This window comes from Pristiophorus japonicus, chromosome 14 (genome assembly GCF_044704955.1).
Source record: "Pristiophorus japonicus isolate sPriJap1 chromosome 14, sPriJap1.hap1, whole genome shotgun sequence".
Taxonomy (NCBI): domain Eukaryota; kingdom Metazoa; phylum Chordata; class Chondrichthyes; family Pristiophoridae; genus Pristiophorus; species Pristiophorus japonicus.
Window position 1 is genome coordinate 64,935,446 of NC_091990.1, and position 23,411 is coordinate 64,958,856.

General features: G+C 47.2%; 1 protein-coding gene across 15 annotated transcripts in view; it reads left to right on the plus strand.

Annotated features, from left to right (window-relative positions):
* Window positions 1-23,411, plus strand: part of col16a1 (collagen, type XVI, alpha 1) — a 618,256-nt gene that overhangs the window by 197,639 nt on the left and 397,206 nt on the right. For all 15 annotated transcript variants that reach the window (XM_070899262.1, XM_070899261.1, XM_070899260.1 and 12 more), the window contains 4 exons: window positions 6,455-6,499; window positions 10,990-11,085; window positions 14,298-14,336; window positions 16,461-16,505. In XM_070899262.1, the coding sequence (XP_070755363.1) occupies window positions 6,455-6,499; window positions 10,990-11,085; window positions 14,298-14,336; window positions 16,461-16,505 (225 nt within the window). The remainder of the gene's footprint in view (window positions 1-6,454; window positions 6,500-10,989; window positions 11,086-14,297; window positions 14,337-16,460; window positions 16,506-23,411) is intronic.

Sequence of the window (23,411 nt, forward strand, 5' to 3'; positions counted from 1 at the left end):
GATTAAATGGTTCATTCTCAAACTAATATGGCAGGGGGATGGGAACCTATTCAGAGAGACAGAGGAAAGTAGAATGGGGGCAGAAGCAAAAGATAGAAAGAGGAAAAGTAAAAGTGGAGGACAGAGAAACCCAAGGCAAAAAGCAAAAAGGGCCACATTACAGCAAAATTCTAAAGGGGCAAAGGGTGTTAAAAAAACAAGTCTGAAGGCTCTGTGCCTCAATGCAAGGAGTATTTGCAATAAGGTGGATGAATTAACTGCGCAGATAGCAGTTAATGGATATGATGTAATTGGCATCACGGAGACATGGCTCCAGGGTGACCAAGGCTGGGAATTCAACATCCAGGGGTATTCAACATTTAGGAAGGATAGACAGAAAGGAAAAGGAGGTGGAGTGGCGTTGCTGGTTAAAGAGGAAATTAATGCAATAGTAAGGAAGGACATTAGCTTGGATAATGTGGAATCGTATGGGTGGAGCTACGGAATACCAAAGGGCAGAAAATACTACTGGGAGTTGTGTACAGACCACCAAACTGCAGTAATGAGGTTGGGGACAGCATCAAACAAGAAATTAGGGATGCGTGCAATAAAGGTACAGCAGTTATCATGGGCGACTTTAATCTACATATTGATTAGGCTAACCAAACTGGTAGCAATGCGGTGGAGGAGGATTTCTTGTAGTATATTAGGGATGGTTTTCTAGACCAATATGTCGAGGAGCCAACTAGAGGGCTGGCCATCCTAGACTGGGTGATGTGTAATGAGAAAGGACTAATTAGCAATCTTGTTGTGCGAGGCCCCTTGGGGAAGAGTGACCATAATATGGTAGAATTCTTTATTAAGATGGAAAGTGACACAGTTAATTCAGAGACTAGGGTCCTGAACTTAAGGAAAGGTAACTTCGATGGTATGAGACGTGAATTGGCTAGAATAGACTGGCGAGTGATACTTAAAGGGTTGATGGTGGATAGGCAATGGCAAACATTTAAAGATCACATGGATGAACTTCAACAATTGTACATCAATGTCTGGAGTAAAAATAAAACTGGGAAGGTGGCTCAACCGTGGCTAACAAGGGAAATTAAGGATAGTGTTAAATCTAAGGAAGAGGCAATTAAATTGGCCAGAAAAAGCAACAAACCCGAGGACTGGGAGAATTTTATGATACAGCAGAGGAGGACAAAGGGTTTAATTAGGAGGGGGAATATAGAGTATGAGAGGAAGCTTGCTGGGTACATAAAAACTGACTGCAAAAGCTTCTATAGGTATGTGAAGAGAAAAAGATTAGTGAAGACAAACCTAGGTCCCTTGCAGTCAGATTCAGGTGAATTTATAATGGGGAACAAAGAAATGGCGGACCAGTTAAACAAATACTTTGTTTCTGTCTTCACGAAGGAAAACACAAATAACCTTCCAGAAATAATAAGGGACCGAGGGTCTAGTGAGAAGGAGGAACTGAAGGAAATCATTATTAGGCGGGAAATTGTGTTAAGGAAATTGATGGGATTGAAGGCTGATAAATCCCCGGGGCCTGATAGTCTGCATTCCAGAGTACTTAAGGAAGTAGCCCTAGAAATAGTGGATGCATTGGTGATCATTTTCCAACAGTCTATTGACTCTGGATCGGTTCCTATGGACTGGAGAGTTGCTAATGTAACACCACTTTTTAAGAAAGGATGGGGAGAGAAGGCAGGTAATTATAAACCGGTTAGCCTGACATCAGTAGTGGGGAAAATGTTGGAATCATACCTGGGTGTCATGGTACATCAATCATTGAAAGTTGGCATGCTGGTACGGCAGGCGGTGAAGAAGGCAAATGATATGTTGGCCTTCATAGCTAGGGGATTTGAGTATAGGAGCAGAGAGGTCTTACTGCAGTTGTACAGGGCCTTAGTGAGGCCTCACTTAGAATATTGTGTTCAATTTTGATCTCCTAATCTGAGGAAGGACGTTCTTGCTATTGAGGGAGTGCAGCGAAGGTTCACCAGACTGATTCTCCGGAATGGCAGGACTGACATATGAGGAGAGACTGGATCGACTGGGCCTGTATTCACTGGAGTTTAGAAGGATGAGAGGGGATCTCATAGAAACATATAAAATTCTGAGGGATTGGACAGGTTAGATGCAGGAAGAACGTTCCCGATGTTGGGGAAGTGCAGAACCAGGGAACAAAGTCTAAGGATAAGGGGTAAGCCATTTAGGACTGAGATGAGAAGAAACTTCTTCACTCAGAGAGTTGTTAACCTGTGGAATTCCCTACCGCAGAAAGTTGTTGATGCCAGTTCATTGGATATATTCAAGAGGGGGTTTGATATGGCCCTTACGGCTAAAGGGATCAAGGGGTATGGAGAGAAAGAAGGAAAGGGGTACTGAGGTGAATGATCAGCCATGATCTTATTGAATGGTGGTGCAGGCACGAACGGCCGAATGGCCTACTCCTGCATCTATTTTCTATGTTTCTATGTTTGGCAATCAGTAACTAGTGGTGTGCCGCAGGGATCAGTGCTGGGACCCCAACTATTTACAATCTATATTAACTACTTGGAAGAAGGGACCGAGTGTAACGTAGCCAAATTTGCTGACGATACAAAGATGGGAGGAAAAGCAATGTGTGCGGAGGACACAAAAAATGTACAAAAGGACATAGACAGGCGAAGTGAGTGGGCAAAAATTTGGCAGATGGAGTATAATGTTGGAACGAGTGAGGTCATGCACTTTGGCAGAAAAAAATCAAAGAGCAGGTTATTATTTAAATGGAGGGAGATTGCAAAGTGTTGCAGTACAGCGGGACCTGGGGGTACTTGTGCAAGAAACACAAAAGGTCAGTATGCATCAAGTGATCAGGAAGGCCAATGAAATCTTGGCCTTTATTGCAAAGGGGATGGAGTATAAAAGCAGGGAAGTCTTGCTACAGTTGTACAGGGTATTGCTGAGGCCACACCTGGAATACTGTGTGCAGTTTTCGATTCCATATTTACAAAAGGATATACTTGCTTTGGAGGCAGTTCAGAGAAGGTTCACAAGGTTGATTCCGAGATGAGGGGGTTGTCTTATGAGGAAAGGTTGAGTAGGGTGGGCCTCTACTCATTGGAATTCAGAAGAAAGAGAGGTGATCTTATCGAAACGTATAAGATTATGAGGGGGCTTGATAAGGTGGATGCAGAGAGGAATGTTTCCACTGATGGGGGAGACTAGAACTAGAGGGCATGATCTTAGAATAAGAGGCCGCCCATTTAAAACTGAGATGAGGGGAAATTTCTTCTCTGAAGGTTGCGGATCTGTGGAACTCACTGTCTCAGAGCTGTGGAAGCTGGGTCATTTAATAAATTTAAGACAGAAATAGACAATTTCTTAAACGATAAGAGGTTATGGGAAGCGGGCAGGGAGGTGGACCTGGGTCCATGATTGGATCAGCCATGATAGTATTGAATGGCGGAGCAGGCTCGAGGGGCCGTAAGGCCTACTCCTGCTCCTATTTCTTATGTTCTTATGTTTATTAACAGAAGGAATTAATTGAAGAAAGAGCTGGATGTTGCAACAGGAAGAGATTTGGGTTGGTGCTCTGGAAGATTGAGGTCTTCTTATTCCCAACTGACCTTGTGGTATTTAATGGACTCAACTCCAGGAAAGGCTGTTTAACAGTGGGTTTGAGATAAACGGAGGGACCTTAAAGATGATCCCGCAATTTTTTTGTATTCTTTCTTGGGATATTGGCCTGAGAAGGTGGTGTTGGGCCTTCTCGTTGAACCGCTGGTAATAGTTTGATACAACTGAATGGCTTACTAGGCTGCTTCAGCGGGCAGAGGCAGCCACTTTGAGACTGCATTCACAAATAGGCCAGACCGGGTAAGAACGGCAGATTTCCTTCCCCAAAAGTCATTAGTGAACCAGTTGGGTTTTTATAACACTGCAACAATTATTTTTATCTCCAGACTTTTTAAACTGAATACAAAATTCTCAAAACTGCCACTTTGTGATTTTCACACACGTTCTTGGGGTAACTAGTCCAGGCCTGGGATAACTCGTCCAAGCCTGGGGATAACTAGTCCAGGCCTTGGGATAACTAGCCCTGGCTGGGGATAACTAGTCCAGGCCTGGGGATAACTAGTACAGGCCTGGGGACAACTAGTCCAGGCCTGGGGATAACTAGTCCAGGCTGCGGGGTAACTAGTCAGGATCTGGGGATAAGTAGTGTGGGCCTGGGGATAACTAGTCCAGGCCTCGGGATAACTAGTTCAGGCCTCGGGTTAACTAGTCCAGGCCTCGGGATAATTAGTCGTGGCCTCAGGATAACTAGTCCAGGCCTGGGGATAACTAGTGCGGACCTGGGGATAACTAGTGTGGACCTGGGGATAACTAGTGCCGGCCTGGGGATAACTAGTGCGGGCCTGGGGATAACTAGTCTAGGCCTCGGGGGTAACTAGTTTAGGCCTCTGGGGTAACTAGTCCCGGCCTCGGGGTAACTAGTCCGGGCCTGGGAATAACTAGTCCGGGCCTCGGGATAACTAGTCCAGGCCTGTGGATTACTAATCCAGGTCACTGGGTAACTCATCCAGTTACATAAATATCAGACAGTCGTACCCAAGATGTGGGTTTTTCCAAAATATGTTTCATCTGATATCTGGGTTTGACTCAAGCTTTGACTGTTAGGATTAAATTGTGCTCTACCTGCTAACAATGACCTATTTGAAATGTATTTAGCAGTTTTTTTTATTAGCTTTATTCTTGGGGTGTGGGCAACTCTGGCAAGGCAGCATTTATTGCCCATAGACTGGGGTCTCCCTGAGGACATTGAGAGCCAACCACATAGCATGTCATAGAGAGTCACCCGTAGACCAGGCTGGATGAGGATGGCAGGCTTTCTTCCCTGAAGGACATTTATGAGCTTGTTGCGTTTTTACAATCATATAATGACTGGCAGAAAAATTGCCAGATTTATAAAATTCAATCTCATCACATGCCGTGGATAAGATGTTACTCATAGAAACATAGAAATTTACAGCACAGAAGGAGGCCATTTCAGCCCATCGTGTCCGCGCCGACCGACAAAGAGCCGCATGGTCCTTGGTCAGCAGCCCTAAAGGTTACATATAAACCTATAAACAATGATGGAAAGGCAAAGAGCACCCAGCCCAACCAGTCCACCTCACACAACTGCGACACCCCTTATACTGAAACATTCTACACTCCACCCCAACCAGAGCCATGTGATCTCCTGGGAGAGGCAAAAACCAGATAGAAACCCAGGCCAATTTAGGGAGAAAAAATCTGGGAAAATTCCTCTCCGACGCATCCAGGTGATCGAAACCAGTCTAGGAGATCACGCTGGCAGTATTCTATTCCCTGCAGTACTTGCGATTATATCTGTGCCGTCCAACAAAAGGTCATCCAGTCTAATCCCAGTTACCAGCTCTAGGTCCGTAACCCTGCAGGTTACTGCACTTTAAGTGCCCATCCAACCATCTCTTAAAAGTGGTGAGGTTTTCTGCATCCACCACTCTTCCAGGCAGCGAGTTCCAGATCCCCACAACCCTCTGTGTAAAGAAGCCCCCCCCCCTCAAATCCCCTCTAAACCTTCCACCAACCACCTTAAAACTATGCCCCCTCGTAATAGACCCCTCCACAACTGGAAATAGGCCTAGAAATTGGATCACACTATGCCTGTTTCATAGGTGTAAAATAGATGCCTAAGGTTCCAATATGGCAGGTGGTGTGCATGCACTAATTCAGTGATGGAAGCGTGCTGTGCGCCATATTTGTAAAGGGATATCCGTAGACATCCAGGGTGTGTGCCTGAAATGGCCGTTAGATTCTTTGCATCATTTACAAATGACCATATGCAAATCACAGGGTGGTTAAAATGTGGATTGTTTTTGAAGCAGAGTTCAGAAATTCTTTTAAAAATGAATTAGACTGTGCATGAAAATAGTAATATTAAAGGGTATGGGGAGTGAGCAGGAGAGTGGTATTAGACTGGGTGGGATATTAAAGGGTTTGGGGAGTGAGGACTGTGGATATAGTCTGGGTGGGATATTAAAGTGTACAGGGGGTGACCAGGAGATTGAGATCAGAATAGGGGAACTCATACGGAGAAAATCACTGGTAGGGTTTGATGGGCTGAGTGGACTGTCCCTGTACTGGAACTTTCTATTAGTGTACAGTGAGAGAATTTCAATGAGCCAGCGAAGAGTCAGAGCCCAGTTGGAGCCTGCGAGAGTAAGAATGGAATTTTTGAATGTGCAGTTCTTGCCAATGACCACTAGAGGCAGAATGACATCACTGCACCAATCTTTCTCCGATTTGACGTCTTGAATGCCTCACTGAATTCTGGGAAACAGGAGTCACCATCCATTAACCAGATTAATTTGTTTTAGAAGTGATCGTCCATGTTTGTTTTGTTCTGTTCCTCATCACCATTCTAATAATTCTTTCTTGTGTAATTTTGTCTTTTTAGGGAAAATCAGGAGAATTGTGTGTGACTGGACCGAAAGGTGCAAAGGTTTGTCAATAATCTTTAGTAGATCCTCAATGTTTTGTGTTGCGTTTTAAAAGTACAAGTGGCTGGGAGTGTGTTATGAAGCTGCAACAACCTAAGGGGGTTGGGATGCTACCTGGAAGTGGAAGTCTGACCTTTAACCCCTGAGGCAGGTGGGTTAGCTTTTGGGCTGGAAATTGCCCTTCGCCCGATTGGGTCGATAACCTTCCAGGGCTGGGACTTCCTGCGCCAGGCCCGGAAGTTTCTACCCCGACGCGAATTTGGCCCGTGCGCCCCTCTCCGGTGCTCCACTTCCTTGGAGAGGCGCTCCCGGGGCAGTAGCGCAGTGTTGCACGCAGCGCTGACATGCTACAACACCCCTCCCTTGCAATTTAAAGGGGAGGGCCGCTGCGCAATCTACATGGCCTTTGGTGGCTGCCACTGGACTACCAGGGATGCGATCCACCGGCCCATAACGAAGGCTGCCATTATTGGGCTGACACGAGAGTTGGCTGACAAACAAAAATGGCAGCCCGAGGCGCTAAAGGCCACCCCTTTAAGGGGAGCCCAGCGGTGGATGTCCGCCAGCTTTGCAACCCGTGGGGAAATTTCCCCCGCGTGGAGTAAAGGGGTCAGCAAGCACTGTGATAATGTCATCAGCAGTTGCACGCCGGTTAATCGCAGGGCATGGCACAGCACCCCCCAAACCTCCGGAGCAATTTGCCTGGGGCCCCCATCCCGGGCAAAAATGGCATTGCGCCCCATTAGCGCCCCCCGGAGGTGCTAACGGGGCTATAAAAATGGGCAATTCCAGTCCCTTGTATTGAAAAAGTAGTTCAGACAAAACTGATCCCTAAAGTCAGAGGAATTAGATATGAGGAAAGATTGGGGGAGTGTTTAACCTTGAAGGCAGATGACCGATAGTAGCTATCTTTATTGAGCAATCAAAAGTATTAAATGGTAGAGAAAAGGTAAATCTTTTTTTTAATTGATTCATTCATGGGATGTGGGCATCGCTGGCAAGAACAGCATTTATTGCTCATCGCTAATTGCCCTGGAGATTGTGAGCTGCCTTCGTGAACCGCTGCAGGTTGTGTGGTGAAGGTACTCTGTGCTGTTAGGAGGGAGTTTCAGGATTTTGACCCAGTGACGATCAAGGAACAGCGATATATTTCCAAATCAGGATGGTGTGTGACTTGTAGGAGAACGTGGAGGTGGTGGTGTTCCCATGTGCCTGCTGCCCTTGTCCTTCTAGGTGGTAGAGGTCGCAGGTTTGGGAGATGCTGCCGAAGAAGCCTTGGCGAGTTGCTGCAGTGCATCTTGTAGATGGTACACACTGCAGCCACGGTGCGCCGGTGGTGGAGGGAGTGAATGTTTAAGTTGGTGGATCGGGTGTCGATCAAGCGGGCTGCTTTGTCCTGGATGGTGTCGAGCTTCATGAGTGTTGTTGGAGCTGCACTCGTCCAGGCAAGTGGAGAGTATTCCATCACACTCCTGACTTGTGCCTTGTAGATGGTGGAAAGGCTTTGGGGAGTCAGGAGATGAGACACTCGCCGCAGAATATCTTATAGCCCAGTTTATCCCCAATCTGGAGAATTACATCAAGGCAGAGAAACAAGGAAATGCAGGGTAAGACTAGTAAAGGGCCAATTTCAGACAGCTTGCAGGGGAAGAATCATGTAAAGAGTGATCAGTACATGGAATGGTCTCTGGGTGGGGGGGTGGCGGCTAAAGCTAAACCTATGAGATCGCTCAATGCTGTGGTGTGGATCGAGCTGTGTTCCTCATCTGCATCTGTCTTGTGAGAGTGAATAACACTCAGCCTGCTTGTTGTTAAATTATTTTAGGTTCAATGGTGGCTGATGCTGATTGTTGGCAGCAGAAGGACGTGTAGTTCTGGCACTGGCTCCAGAAATGTTTCTTTTTTGGGAATCTGCTCACACTGGGAAGTTGAGGGGGGCGATGACTCCATCACCCGTGTCTGCTCTGAGTGCACAGCAGGACAGAAAAGCACAGACGCATTCAAACATGCTGTTGTTTGTGTACAGTTTTGGTCTCCTAACCTGAGGAAGGACATTCTTGCTATTGAGGGAGTGCAGCGAAGGTTCACCAGACTGATTCCCGGGATGGCGGGACTGACCTATCAAGAAAGACTGGATCAGCTGGGCTTGTATTCACTGGAGTTCAGAAGAATGAGAGGGGACCTCATAGAAACGTTTAAAATTCTGACGGGGTTAGACAGGTTAGATGCAGGAAGAATGTTCCCAATGTTGGGGAAGTCCAGAACCAGGGGACACAGTCTAAGGATAAGGGGGAAGCCATTTAGGACCGAGATGAGGAGGAATTTCTTCACCCAGAGAGTGGTGAACCTGTGGAATTCTCTACCACAGAAAGTTGTTGAGGCCAATTCACTAAATATATTCAAAAAGGAGTTAGATGAAGTCCTTACTACTAGGGGAATCAAGGGGTATGGCGAGAAAGCAGGAATGGGGTACTGAAGTTGCATGTTCAGCCATGAACTCATTGAATGGCGGTGCAGGCTAGAAGGGCCAAATGGCCTACTCCTGCACCTATTTTCTATGTTTCTATGTTTCTATGTCCCCTCCCTCTCCAGGCTAAGCTTCCTCTCTTGCCGGTTTCTGCCTTGGAGCTTGGGCCAACCTGACTGACACTGAAAGCTCGAAAGAGTAACAGAGAGGAGGGTGGGGCTCACATGATCTGGGGTGTGGGGAAATGAAACACAGTGAGAGAGAAAGGAGATTGCATTGAGCAAACAGTTAAGATCTGTGGAGAGAAGTTTGGTTGAGGTTGGAAGGAGGCTTTGTTGGAGTGAATGCTGAGGTGGGAATTTCCGTTCTCCCTCTGCCAATTATTTTGGCGGAAATGTGGTGGACAGGGGGTCAGGGAGTCTGCTGGATCACTGCGTGTTTGCTGCCCTCCCATGGCCTGACGGAGTGACAGGTGACACAGACCTGCTCACGTATCATGATATTTAAATGACAGCAGCACACCACCCGACACATTCTCCATCTCTTGTGGCAGAGCACCCCTGTTCATCTGCCCCTGCGGTGTTGCTATGGCAGCAGAAGGGTGGTCATTAAAATTTCGAGTGACTGATTGTGGAGGACGGGGGAGTTTGGACAGCATCATCTCCACACCTTCCCCTTGAGAATGGAGGCTGTGGGGTGCCCACCAAATCTATTGGAATGACTGGGTCATGTGGAGATGGGGGTGATTGAAGGAGGGAGAGCGTACAAAGGACGTCGGGAATCGGCAGTGTGAGGAAACAGCACCATTGTCAGGCAAACCCCTACAGGACAGGTAGTAGGGTGATGCAAATGTTTTAAAGGGGCATGGTAGCATAGTGGTTATGTTACTGAACTAGTAATCTGGAGGCTTAAACTAATAACCTGGGGACACGAGTTCAAATCCCACCAGTAGCTGGGGAATTTAAATTCAATTAATTAAATTATTCTGGAATTAAAAATACTAGATTGTTGTAAAAACTCAAGTGTTTCACTAATGTCCTTTTAGGGAAGAAAATCTGCTGCCCTTACCCGGTCTGGCCAAAAAAAACTGTATCGGCTTTTTGTGACTAAAATGGAGTTACGTGTCTCATGCATGGGCAAATGTACATCGAAAAGATTTGCCAAACACACTGTTGAATTACACGTGGCCTAGAAATTTGGGCACGTAGCAATCGCAGAGGAAGGAGGGGAAAGCGCTGGCCAACAGCAGTTTTAATGTAAGATTGGGACGACCATTCCTGCTCCTCCCGGCTTTACATTCAGCCAGGTATATTTTAAACACTTATTTTATTGGCTGAGGCCTTCAAAAGCCTCTTTAAGGGCAGCCTGTTAGGCTGCATTGGGTCTGGTTTTCCGGCGTGCTCGCTGCCTCAGGCTAATCCAATTTTACAGTCGGGGCCACACACAAGCATTAGACTCCTTATTTGCATGTGCAAAGGGCCTAATGCCTATCTCGAGCGTGGGCACTGCATGCTGATTTTTTGGCCTTTACCAATATGGTAGATGGCACATTTGCAGCTTGTAATGAGCGCCATAGTGGAATCGGCAGAGGCTGTTTAGCACCTGAAAAATAGGCGCTGTGTGGCTGAATTTCTGGGCTGTTATCCCTTTAAAGTGCTTTTGATTCAGAAATCCTGCAGTTAAAGCAGACTAGCACCATGGCATTACTGAGTGTCTACCGCCCTGAGATTCACTGCTTGGTCAGTTCTGTGAGGCCTCTGATTTGTAAAGTACATCCTTTCACTATAACGTCTCTCCAGTGTTTGTAAACACAGAGCCATGAGCATCATTCACTCTGGAACATCCCATGCCGTGGTTTTAATTGTCAGAATTAACGGGTTTCCCTGTTGAAAGTACCGACAGCCTCCTCACTCTCATCCCCATCACCACCAGTTCAGGATGGCCTGCTAGTGAAGGCCTGGGTTTTAAAACCAGTTAATGCTGCAATCTCACTTGGATTCACATTCTGTTTGTTCTCTTAATTAGGGAGATCCAGGACCAGTTGGACCGGAGGGACTAGCCGGCGAACCAGGATCCCCGGGACCCCCGGGACCGCCAGGAATAGGAGACCCAGGAAAACCGGTGAGTGTCATGTGCAGGACTGCGTGACCCCCAGCACCAGAGAGCGGCTGATGGCGGGTTAGACAGCAGAAGTGCTAATCCAGCGCAGGCGGTAACTCGCAGCGTTACTGCAGTACGAATGGGCAAGGAGAGCATCCCCCCCTCAGTGTGACCATCACCCCCCCCCCCTCAGTGTGACCATCCCGCCCCCTCAGTGTGACCAACCCCCCCCCTTCAGTGTGACCAACCCCCCCCCTCAGTGTGACCATCACCCCACCCCCTCAGTGTGACCATCCCCCCCTCAGTGTGACCATCCCCCCCCCAGTGTGACCATCTCCCCCCTCAGTGTGACCATCCACCCCCCTCAGTGTGACCATCCCCCCCCCTCAGTGTGACCATCCCCCCCTCAGTGTGACCATCCCCCCCCTCAGTGTGACCATCCCCCCCCCTCAGTGTGACCCCCCCCTCAGTGTGACCATCCACCCCCCTCAGTGTGACCATCCCCCCCCTCAGTGTGACCATCCCCCCCCCTCAGTGTGACCATCCCCCCCCCTCAGTGTGACCATCCCCCCCTCAGTGTGACCATCCCCCCCCTCAGTGTGACCATCCCCTCCCCTCAGTGTGACCTTCCTCCCCCCTCAGTGTGACCATCCCCCCCCCCCTTCAGTGTGACCATCCCGCCCCCCCTCAGTGTGACCATCCCCCCCCCCTCAGTGTGACCCCCCCCTCAGTGCGACCATCTCCCCCCCCAGTGCGACCATCCTCCCCCTCAGTGTGACCACCCCCCCCTCAGTGTGACCATCCCCCCCCTCAGTGTGAACCCCCCTCAGTGCGACCATCCCCCCCCTCAGTGTGACCATCCCCCCCCTCGGTGTGACCATCCCCCCCCTCAGTGTGACCATCCCCCCCCTCTGAAATTCCAGATGGAGTGAAACTTCCTTTAATTGGGGTGCAGCACATTCCCTGAAACAATGATAGGCAATTGCAACCAGCAGTTGACGTGTGGTGATCAAACTCTCTCTCCTGGGTTGTGCCCACACATTCCCTCTCCCCTCACATTCCCCCTCCCCCTCCCCTCACATTCCCCCTCCCCCTACCTTCCCCTGGGTGTCCTTGTACACAAATCACTGAAAGTTAACATGCAGGTACAGCAAGCAATTAAGAAAACAACTTGTATGTTGGCCTTTATTTCAAGAGGATTTGAGTATAAGAGTAAAGATATCTTGCTGCAATTGTGTAGGGCCTTGGTGAGACCACACCTAGAGTATTGTGTATAGTTTTGATCTCCTTACCTAAGGAAGAATATACTTGCCATAGAGGGAATGCAACAAAGGTTCACCAGTAGTGGGGAAAATGTTACAATCAATTATTAAAGATGAAATAGCAGCGCATTTGGAAAGCAGTGATAGGATCGATCCAAGTCAGCATGGATTTATGAAAGGGAAATCATGCTTGACAAACCTTCTGGAATTTTTTGAGGATGTAACTAGTAGAGTGGACAAGGGAGAACCAGTGGATGTTGTGTATTTCGACTTTCAAAAGGCTTTTGACAAGATCCCACACAAGAAATTGGTGTGCAAAATCAAAGCACATGGTATTGGGGGTAATGTACTGACGTGGATAGAGAACTGGTTGGTAGATAGGAAGCAGAGAGTCGGGATAAAAGGATCGTTTTCAGAATGGCAGGCAGTGACTAGTGGGGTGCCGCACGGCTCAGTGCTGGGACCCCAGCTCTTTACACTATATATTAACGATTTAGATGAAGGAACAGAGAAGTCTTTCTGCAGTTGTACAGGGCCTTAGTGAGGCCTCACCAAGAATATTGTGTTCAATTTTGATCTCCTTATCTGAGGAAGGACATTCTTGCTATTGAGGGAGTGCAGCGAAGGTTCACCAGACTGATTCCAGGGATGGCAGGACTGACATATAAGGAGAGACTGGATCGACTATGCCTTTATACACTGGAGTTTGGAAGGATGAGAGGGGATGTCTTAGAAACATATACAATTTTGACGGGACTGGACAGGTTAGATGCGGGAAGTATGTTCCCGATGTTGGGTAAGTCCAGAACCAGGGGACACAGTCTAAGGATAAGGGGTAGGCCATTTAGGACTGAGATGAGGAGAAACTTCTTCACTCAGAGAGTTGTTAACCTGTGGAATTCCCTACCGCAGAGCGTTGTTGATGCCAGTTTATTGATATATTCAAGAGGGAGTTAGATGTGGCCCTTACGGCTAAAGGGATCAAGTGGTATGGAGCGAAAGCAGGAAAGGGATACTGAGGGAATGATCAGCCACGATCTTATTGAATGGTGGTGCAGGCTCGAATGGCCTACTCCTGCACCTATTTTCTATGTTTCTATGATTCCTGGGATGGGGGGATTGTCCTATGAGGAAAGATTGAGTTGACTAGGTCTATATTAGCGTTTAAAAGAATGAAAGGTGATCTCATTGAAACATACAAAATTCTTACAGGGCTTGACAAGGTAGATGCAGGGGGGAATGTTTCCCTGGGCTGAGGAGTCTAGAACCAGGGGTCACAGTCTCAGAATAAGGGGTCAGTTATTCAGGACTGAGATGAGGAGAAACTTCTTCACTCAGAGAGTTGTGAATCTTTGGAATTCTCTACTCCAGAGGGCTCTGGAGGCTCAGTTGTTGAGTATATTCAAGACAGAGATCGATAGTTTTTTGATTATTAAGGGGTATGGGTATAGTGCAGGAAAGTGGTAGTGATAGAAGATCAACCACTGATCTTATTGAATGGCAGAGCAGGCTCAAGGGGCTGAATGGCCTTCTGCTCCTAATTTTCTGATCTTACGTTCTCACCTCCCCTCACCTTCCCCTCCCCCTCACCTTCCCCTCACTTTCCCCTCCCCCTCACTCCCATGTGCTCACTGCTTCATATCCACCCCCATTATGACTGACTTCCGGTCTGCTGAAAAAAAATCAAAGAGCAGAATTTCGCTCAAGAGACCACCGCACCAGTAAAAGCAACAGAAACAGGGTAGGTGCGCCCCGTTTCCAGCGGGGGGCAATTTCGCACCCGAAGTGTGATTTCTCTCTTCCCCGGATGTTGTGTGTTTCCTCCTCCATGTTCTAGTGCAAGGTCATCAAACTCTTCAGTCAGCCTTTACTGACCTATCTCTTTCCTTTCTTCCTGTCTCCCTGGTACAAACAGGTTGATCTCCTCTGGTTAGTGCAGTTCTAACAGTGGTTTACTTTTATGTCTCAAAGGGAAAACACGGAGGCCCACCCGGATCAAAAGGAGTTGCGGTAAGTTCATTGAGGAAATATAAATTCTTCAGCTCCAGTCCCTGCCCAATCCCTCCGGCTCAGCCTCCTGAAGTCCCGACCAATCCCAAGCTCGTGTCCCTTGATCATTGCTGCAGCCAATTCCATCTTCACTGCCCTGATCTCTCTCGCCAGTTAACAGTGAATGGGTTCATTAAACCTTCCAGGGAGTTGCCAACCCTCCAGGTTTTCCCTGGAGTCTCCAGCAATTAAAAATTAATTTCGTGGACACTGCTGTGAGTAACCCTGGGAAGTAAAATCATTGGGGCATTAAAGCAAAATTGTATGTTCTCATTTTGTTTGAACAGAGATTCCAGGGGCTGGGTGCTGCTCTGATTTTCTGGGGGCACTCCTGCTCCTCCTACCCACAAGGAGTCCAAGGAAAAGCACGTACCTTGTGGAGCTGGCAGCTCCTGCCTCTCTTTCACTTCCTGAGCCCTGGGAAACCCAGCCAGCAGCAAGTTTAAAATCAGGCTCCCAATTGCACTGAGAGATATGTTAATGAGGTCCCCTCATCATCATAGGCAGTTCCTCGGAATCGAGGAAGACTTGCTTCCACTGCTGAAGTGAGTTCTTTGGTGGCTGAACAGTCCAATACGAGAGCCACAGACTCTGTCACAGGTGGGACAAATAGTCATTGAGGGAAGGGGTGGGTGGGACTGGTTTGCCGCATGCTCTTTCCGCTGGCTGCGCTTGATTTCTGCATACTCTTGGCGTTGAGACTCGAGATGCTCAGCGCCCTCTTGGATGCACTTCCTCCACTTAGGGCGGTCTTGGGCCAGGGACTCCCAGGTGTCGGTGGGGATGTTGCACTTTATCAGGGAGGCTTTGAGGGTGTCCTTGTAAAGTTTCCTCTGCCCAACTTTGGCTCATTTGCCGTGAAGGAGTTCCGGGTAGAGCGCTTGCTTTGGGAGTCTCGTGTCTGGCATGCGGACTATGTGGCCAGTGCAGCGGAGCTAATCAAGTGTGGTCAGTGCTTCAATGCTGAGGATGTTGGCCTGGTCGAGGACGCTAACGTTGGTGCATCTGTCCTCCCAGGGGATTTGTAGGATCTTGCAGAGACATTTTTGGTGATATTTCTCCAGCAAATTGAGGTGTCTACTGTACATGGTCCATGGCTCTGAGCCATACAGGAGGGCAGGTATTACTACAGCCTGTAGACCATGAGCTTGGTGGCAGATTTGAGGGCCTGGTCTTCAAACACTCTTTTCCTTGGCGGGATAGTCGTACACATCACAGAATGCACCACAGTCAAAATGGTGGCAGGCATGCACGTGGATTGGGGACACTTTCCCCATGTTTAAATTGTTAACCCACCCCGATCCTCTCCTGCCCATTGAGGGGATTAATATCAAGCCCAATACTGTCGTAGTCCAATGTTAAATAGAATTAAAATTAGATCTATAAAGAGACCGCTGGCATCTGACTGACTGTATTAATGCCGTGTACAAGCAGCAGTTTCAGTTGTGAATTCACCAGCCCTGAAGGCCAGTCGTGTCCTGGAACTTGTCAGCAATCTAAGATTTATTTCAAAAGCAAAATATTGTGGTTCCTGGACATCTGCAATAAAAAGTAAATGCTGGAAATACTCAGCAGGTCAGGCAGCATCTGTGGAGAGAGAAACAGAGTTAACGGTTCAGGTCGATGACCTTGCATCAGAACCGGAGAAAGGTCAGTGACATTTACCTTCTTTCTCCACAGATGCTGTCTGATCTGCTGAGTGTTTCCAGCATTTTTTGTTTTTATTTAAGGCTTAATTCCTCTGTTCTGAATCTGAATCGACACTTTATTGTTAAATTTACGTTCTCCTTCCCAACCCTGCGTTTGTTGGACTCTTCCATCGATTGAGTTGAACAGACAGTGGGAGGAGACACCACCAATCTATGGAGAGTGGGGGAAATAATCTAAAATGCTGTTGGATTATCAATTGTTCCATACCAGGAATGTGGAGGCTAGATAAGGTGAGCCGAAGGATGAGATCATGGGTCAAGTGATTCTGGCCACTTTGCACGTTTCACAAATGGTTCTTTGTGGTGAACCAGCAGCAAAGAGCTCCTGATGGGGCATTTTATCTTCAGTCCTTTCACCTGTCCTTGTGTTCTGTAGGGAAGTGACGGGGATCCTGGCCCTGAAGGAATCCCAGGAAAACATGTGAGTATCAATTTTGCACTGCTTTGAAGGAAAAGTTTATTCCCAATGATCCCAGCAAACAGGGAAGTTTATAATGATACACAGCTACATTTCAGGATCATAGGATCTCCCAGTGGGTGTGAATGGACACCAGCGAATTGTCTAATGCTGCACTATCATCATCAACATAGGCAGTCCCTCGAAATCGAGGAAGACTTGCTTCCACTCTAAAAGTGAGTTCTTAAATGACTGAACAGTCCAATATGGGAATTACAGTGTCTGTCACAGGTGGGACAGACAGCGGTTGAAGGAAAGGATGGGTGAGGAGACTGCCAGCGCTTGCTTTCTTGGCGACGAGACTCGAGGTGCTCAGCGCCCTCCCAGATTCTCTTCCTCCACTTAGGACGGTCTTTGGCCAGGGACTCCCAGGTGTCGGTGGAGATGTTGCATTTTATCAAGGAGGCTTTGAGGATGTCCTTGAAACATTTCCTCTGCCCACCTGGGCTCGCTTGCCATTTAGGAGTTCTGAGTAGAGCGCTTGCATTGGAAGTCTTGTGTCAGGCATGTGAACAGTGTGGCCCGCCCAACGGAGCTGGTTGAGTGTGGTCAGTGCTTCGATGCTGGGGATGTTAGCCTGGTCGAGGACACTAATGTTGGTGTGTCTGTCCTCCCAGGGGATTTGTAGGATCTTGCGGAGACATTGTTGGTGGTATTTCTCCAGCGATTTTAGAACAGTATGTAACAGAACCTACAAGGGAGCAAGCTATCTTAGATCTGGTCCTGTGTAATGAGACAGGAAAAATAAACGATCTCCTCGTAAAAGATCCTCTCGGAATGAGTGATCACAGTATGGTTGAATTTGTAATACAGATTGAGGGTGAGGAAGTTGTGTCAAAAACAAGCGTACTATGCTTAAACAAAGGGGACTACAGTGGGATGAGGGCAGAGTTGGCTAAAGTAGACTGGAAACACAGACTAAACGGTGGCACAATTGAGGAACAGTGGAGGACTTTTAAGGAGCTCTTTCATGGTGCGCAACAAAAATATATTCCAGTGAAAAAGAAGGGCGGTAAGAGAAGGGATAACCAGCCGTGGATAACCAAGGAAATAAAGGAGAGTATCAAATCAAAGACCAATGCGTATAAGGTGGCCAAGGTTAGTGGGAAACTAGAGGATTGGGAAAATTTTAAACAACAGCAAAGAATGACTAAGAAAGCAATAAAGAAAGGAAAGACAGCTTACGAAGGTAAACTTGCGCAAAACATAAAAACAGATAGTAAAAGCTTTTACAGATATATAAAACGGAAAAGAGTGACTAAAGTAAATGTTGGTCCCTTTAGAAGATGAGAAGGGGGATTTAATAATGGGAAATGTGGAAATGGCTGTGACCTTAAACAATTATTTTGCTTTGGTCTTCACAGTGGAAGACACAAAAACCATGCCAAAAATTGCTGGTCACAGGAATGTGGGAAGGGAGGACCTTGAGACAATCACTATCACTAGGGGGGTAGTGCTGGACAGGCTAATGGGACTCAAGGTAGACAAGTTTCCTGGTCCTGATGAAATGCATCCCAGGGTATTAAAAGAGATGGCAGAAGTTATAGCCGATGCATTCGTTATAATCTACCAAAATTCTCTGGACTCTGGGGAGGTACCAGCGGATTGGAAAGCAGCTAATGTAACGCCTCTGTTTAAAAAAGGGGGCAGACAAAAGGCCGGTTAGTTTAACATCTGTGTTGGGGAAAATGCTTGAAGCTATCATTAAGGAAGAAATAGTGGGACATCTAGATAGGAATAGTGAAATCAAGCAGCCGCAGCATGGATTCATGAAGGGGAAACATGTTTAACTAATTTACTGGAAGTCTTTGAGGATATAACGAGCATGGTGGATAGAGGTGTACCAATGGTGTGGTGCATTTAGATTTCCAAAAGGCATTCGATAAGGTGCCACACAAAAGATTACTGCAGAAGATAGAGGTACGCGGAGTCAGAGGAAATGTATTAGCATGGATAGAGAATTGGCTGGCGAACAGAAAGCAGAGAGTCGGGATAAATGGATCCTTTTCGGGTTGGAAATCGGTGGTTAGTGGTGTGCCACAGGGATCGGTGCTGGGACCACAACTGTTTACAATATACATAGATGACCTGGAAGAGGGGAGAGTGTAGTGTAACAAAATTTGCAGATGACACGAAGATTAGTGGGAAAGCGGGTTGTGTAGAGGACACAGAGAGGCTGCAAAGAGATTTGGATAGGTTAAGTGAATGGGCTAAGGTTTGGCAGATGGAATACAATGTCGGAAAGTGTGAGGTCATCCACCTTGGGAAAAAAAACAGTAAAAGGGAATATTATTTGAATGGGGAGAAATTACAACATGCTGAGGTGCAGAGGGACCTGGGGGTCCTTGTGCATGAATCCCAAAAAGTTAGTTTGTAGGTGCAGCAGGTAATCAGGAAGGCGAATGGAATGTTGGCCTTCATTGCGAGAGGGATGGAGTACAAAAGCAGGGAGGTCCTGCTACAACTGTATAGGCTATTGGTGAGGCTGCACCTGGAGTACTGCGTGCAGTTTTGGTCACCTTACTTAAGGAAGGATATACTGGCTTTGGAGGCGGTACAGGGAATTAAGGGTTACGGGGAGAGGGTGGGTAAGTGGAGCTGAGTCCACGGCCAGATCAGCCATGATCTTATTGAATGGCGGAGCAGGCTCGAGGGGCTAGATGGCCTACTCCTGTTCCTAATTCTTTGTTCTTATGTTCTTATGATTTGAGGCATCTACTGTACATGGTCCATGTTTCTGAGCCATATAGGAGGGCGGGTATTACTACTACATTGTTGTAGACCATGAGCTTGGTGCCAGATCTGAGGGCCTGATCTTCGAACACTTGCTTCCTCAGGCAGCCGAAGCCTGTGCTGGTGCACTGGAGGTGGTGATGAACCTCATCGTCGATGTCTGCCCTTGCTGATAATAGGCTCCCGAGGTATATAAAGTGGTTCACGTTGTCCAGGACCATGCCGTCGATCTTGATGACTGGGGGGCAGTGCTTTGTGGCGGGGTCAGGTTGGTGGAGGACCTTTGTCTTACGGATGTTTAGTGTTAGGCCCATGCTTTTGTATGTCTCAGTGAAGTTGTTGACTATGTCTTGGAGTTCAGTTTCTTAATGTGCGCAGACACAAGTGTTGTCCGCGTACTGTAGTTCGACGACAGAGGTTGGGATGGTCTTGGATCTGGCCTGGAGACGGCGAAGGTTGAACAGGTTCCCACTGTAGTTGAGTTCCCCTCCAGTGGGGAGCTTGTTGAGTGTGAGATGGAGCATTGCAACGAGCAAGATCGAGAAGAGGGTTGGCGCACTAACTGGCATTAGGAATCTCAGTTAGAAAGACGATGAGGCCAGCTGGTGAGAGAGTTTGCTGTAGAAGGTGTCATGTGGCATCACCAATTAAAACCCAGTGTTGGAGCTGTGCAAAGGGAGCTTTATATTTACAGGGGAAGGGTAGGGAAATGCGATTACATTGCGGGCTCCAGCTAAAGATGGCCGTCCCCTATGTTGTAATTTATCATTTTTATCTATCCGATAATTCATGTTGCGTGTAAACAGAGCTGTGTTACTGTGTATCTAACCCGTGCTGTACCTGCCCTGGGAGTGTTTGATGGAACAGCACAAAGGGAGCTTTACTCTGTATTTAACTCTGTGCTGTACCTGCCCTGGGAGTGTTTGATGGGACAGTGTCGAGGGAGCTTTACTATGTATCTAACCCTGTGCTGCACCTGCCCTGGGAGTGTTTGATGGGACAGTGTAGATGGAGCTCTGCTTTGTATCTAACCTGTGCTGTACCTGCCCTGGGAGTGTTTGATAGGTCAGTGTGGAGGGAGCTTTAATTTATTGCGTTATTTACACGGATGAAAGCAACTTGTCAAAACAGAGCGCCATTAATACCTACCTGAGCAAGTTACATCACTGTGGCCTTGGGTGCGATATGCTAGTTGCTGATCTCGATGATTGATATTGCTTTAATAAATAACTTGAGCTCTTGTGGGACACCAGTCAAGCTGAACAAGTAAACTCCCCACCCATAACCCCTTGTGCCTCCGCTCACAAAATACAAGTGGCACATCAGCTAAGACCTCTCACTCTGCCTCCTCCCTCACCTTGTGGTATGTTAGCCTTTATTACAAAAGGATTGGAGCATAAGACTAAAGATGTCTTACTACATTTATATAGGGCCTTGGAGAGACCACACCGAACTACTCTGTACAGTTTTGTACTCCTTACCTAAGGAAAGTTATACCTGCCTTCGAAGGAGTGCAACAAAGGTTCTCTAGACTGATTCTTGGGATAAGGGGATTGACCTATGAGGAGAGATTGAGTCAACTTGGCCTATATTCCCCAGAATGTAGAACAATGAGAGGAGATCGCATTGAAACATTAAAAATTCTTACTGGACTTGACAGGATAAATACTGAGAGGCTGTTTCCTCAGGTTGAACATGATCATGGTCTCAGGATAAGGGGTCATAAGAACATAAGAATTAGGAACAGGAGTAGGCCATCTAGCCCCTCGAGCCTGCTCTGCCATTCAACAAGATCATGGCTGATCTGGCCGTGGACTCAGTTCCACTTACCCGCCCGCTCCCCGTAACCCTTAATTCCCTTATTGGTTAAAAATCTATCTATCTGTGATTTGAATACATTCAATGAGCAAGCCTCAACTTCTTCCTTGGGCAGAGAATTCCACAGATTCACAACCATCTGGGAGAAGAAATTCCTTCTCAACTCGGTTTTAAATTGGCTCCCCTGTATTTTGAAGCTGTGCCCCCTAGTTGTAGTCTCCCCTAGCAGTGGAAACAACCTCTCTGCCTCTATCTTGCTATCCCTTTCATTATTTTAAATGTTTCTATAAGATCACCCCTCATCCTTCTGAACTCCAACGAGTAAAGACCCAGTCTACTCAATCTGTCATCATAAGGGTAACCCACTCATGTCCGGAATCAGCCTAGTGAATCGTCTCTGTACCCCCTCCAAAGCTAGTATATCCTTCCTTAAGTAAGGTGACCAAAACTGCATGCAGTACTCCAGGTGCGACCTCATCAATACACTGTACAGTTGCAGCAGGACCTCCCTACTTTTGTATTCCATCCCTCTCGCAATGAAGGCCAACATTCCATTCGCCTTCCTGATTACCTGCTGCACCTGCAAACTAACTTTTTGGGATTCATGCATAAGGATGTTCCATTATTTGAAGGGGCTGCTCCTGAAATTCTGGCTGCACTTCAGTCCCACTCTCCTGATCTTTGGGCACCCTGTGCGGAGGGGAGCGGGTAGGTCCGAGGGCCTCCTCGTAGGACTGCTCCTGGGCACGGCCAAGGGTGCCATCAGCCGGTCCAGGCAGCGGGCGGTCGAGGGGGTCGTTCAACCTGACTGCCTGCCTCTCTTCCGCTCTTACATCCGGTCCAGGGTGTCCTTGGAGATGGAGCACGCGCTGTCCACCGGTACGCTCGCGGCCTTCCGCGAGAGGTGGGCACCGGAGGGACTGGAATGCATCATCACGCCCGGCAACCAAATTTTAATTTGATTTTACGTTTTAAAGTTTAATTTGTTTTAATTGCCGGTGCTTTTAGTGTCCCCCTCCCCTTTTATAGGGGGCACTGGAAAAATTTGATTTTAGCGCCCCAAAAAAAACCACAAAAAAAAAATAATAATAAAAAAAATAAAAAAATAAAAAATAAATAAATAAAAAAAAGGGGCCTTGAAAATGTCTGCTGTGTCACCCAGGTCGGGTGGCATAGTTTTAATGTTTTTGTTTTTGCAGGTAAACTCAAAAGAGTTTCATGCATAAGGACCCCCAAGTCCCTCTGCACCGCAGCATGTTGTAATTTCTCCCCATTCAAATAATATTCACTTTTACTGTTTTTTTTTCCAAGGTGGATGACCTCACACTTTCCGACATTGTATTCCATCTGCCAAACCTTAGCCCATTCGCTTAAACTATCTAAATCTCTCTGTGTCCTCTACACAACCCGCTTTCCCACTAGTCTTCGTGTCATCTGCAAATTTTGTTACGCTACACTCTGTCCCCTCTTCCAGGTCATCTATGTATATTGTAAACAGTTGTGGTCCCAGCACCGATCCCTGTGGCACACCACTAACCATCGATTTCCAACCTGAAAAGGACCCATTTATCCCGACTCTCTGCTTTCTGTTAGCCAGCCAATTCTTTATCCATGCTAATACATTTCCTCTGACTCCGTGTACCTTTATCTTCTGCAGTAACCTTTTGTGTGGCACCTTATCGAATGCCTTTTGGAAATCTAAATACACCACATCCATCGGTACACCTCTATCCACCATGCTCGTTATAGCCTCAAAGAATTCCAGTAAATTAGCTAAACATGATTTCCCCTTCATGAATCCATGTTGCGTCTGCTTGATTGCACTATTCCTATCTAGATGTCCCGCTATTTCTTCCTTAATGCTAGCTTCAAGCATTTTCCCCACTACAGATGTTAAACTAACCGGCCTTTTGTCTGCCCCCTTTTTTAAACAGAGGCGTTACATTAGCTGCTTTCCAATCCGCTGGTACCTCCCCAGAGTCCAGAAAAATTTGGTAGATTATAACGAATGCATCTGCTATAACTTCTGCCATCTCTTTTAATACCCTGGGATGCATTTCATCAGGACCAGGGGACTTGTCTACCTTGAGTCCCATTAGCCTGTCCAGCACTACCCCCCTAGTGATAGTGATTATCTCAAGGTCCTCCCTTCCCACATTCCTGTGACCAGCAATTTTTGGCATGGTTTTTGTGTCTTCCACTGTGAAGACCGAAGCAAAATAATTGTTTAAGGTCTCAGCCATTTCCACATTTCCCATTATTAAATCCCCCTTCTCATCTTCTAAGGGACCAACATTTACTTTAGTCACTCTTTTCCGT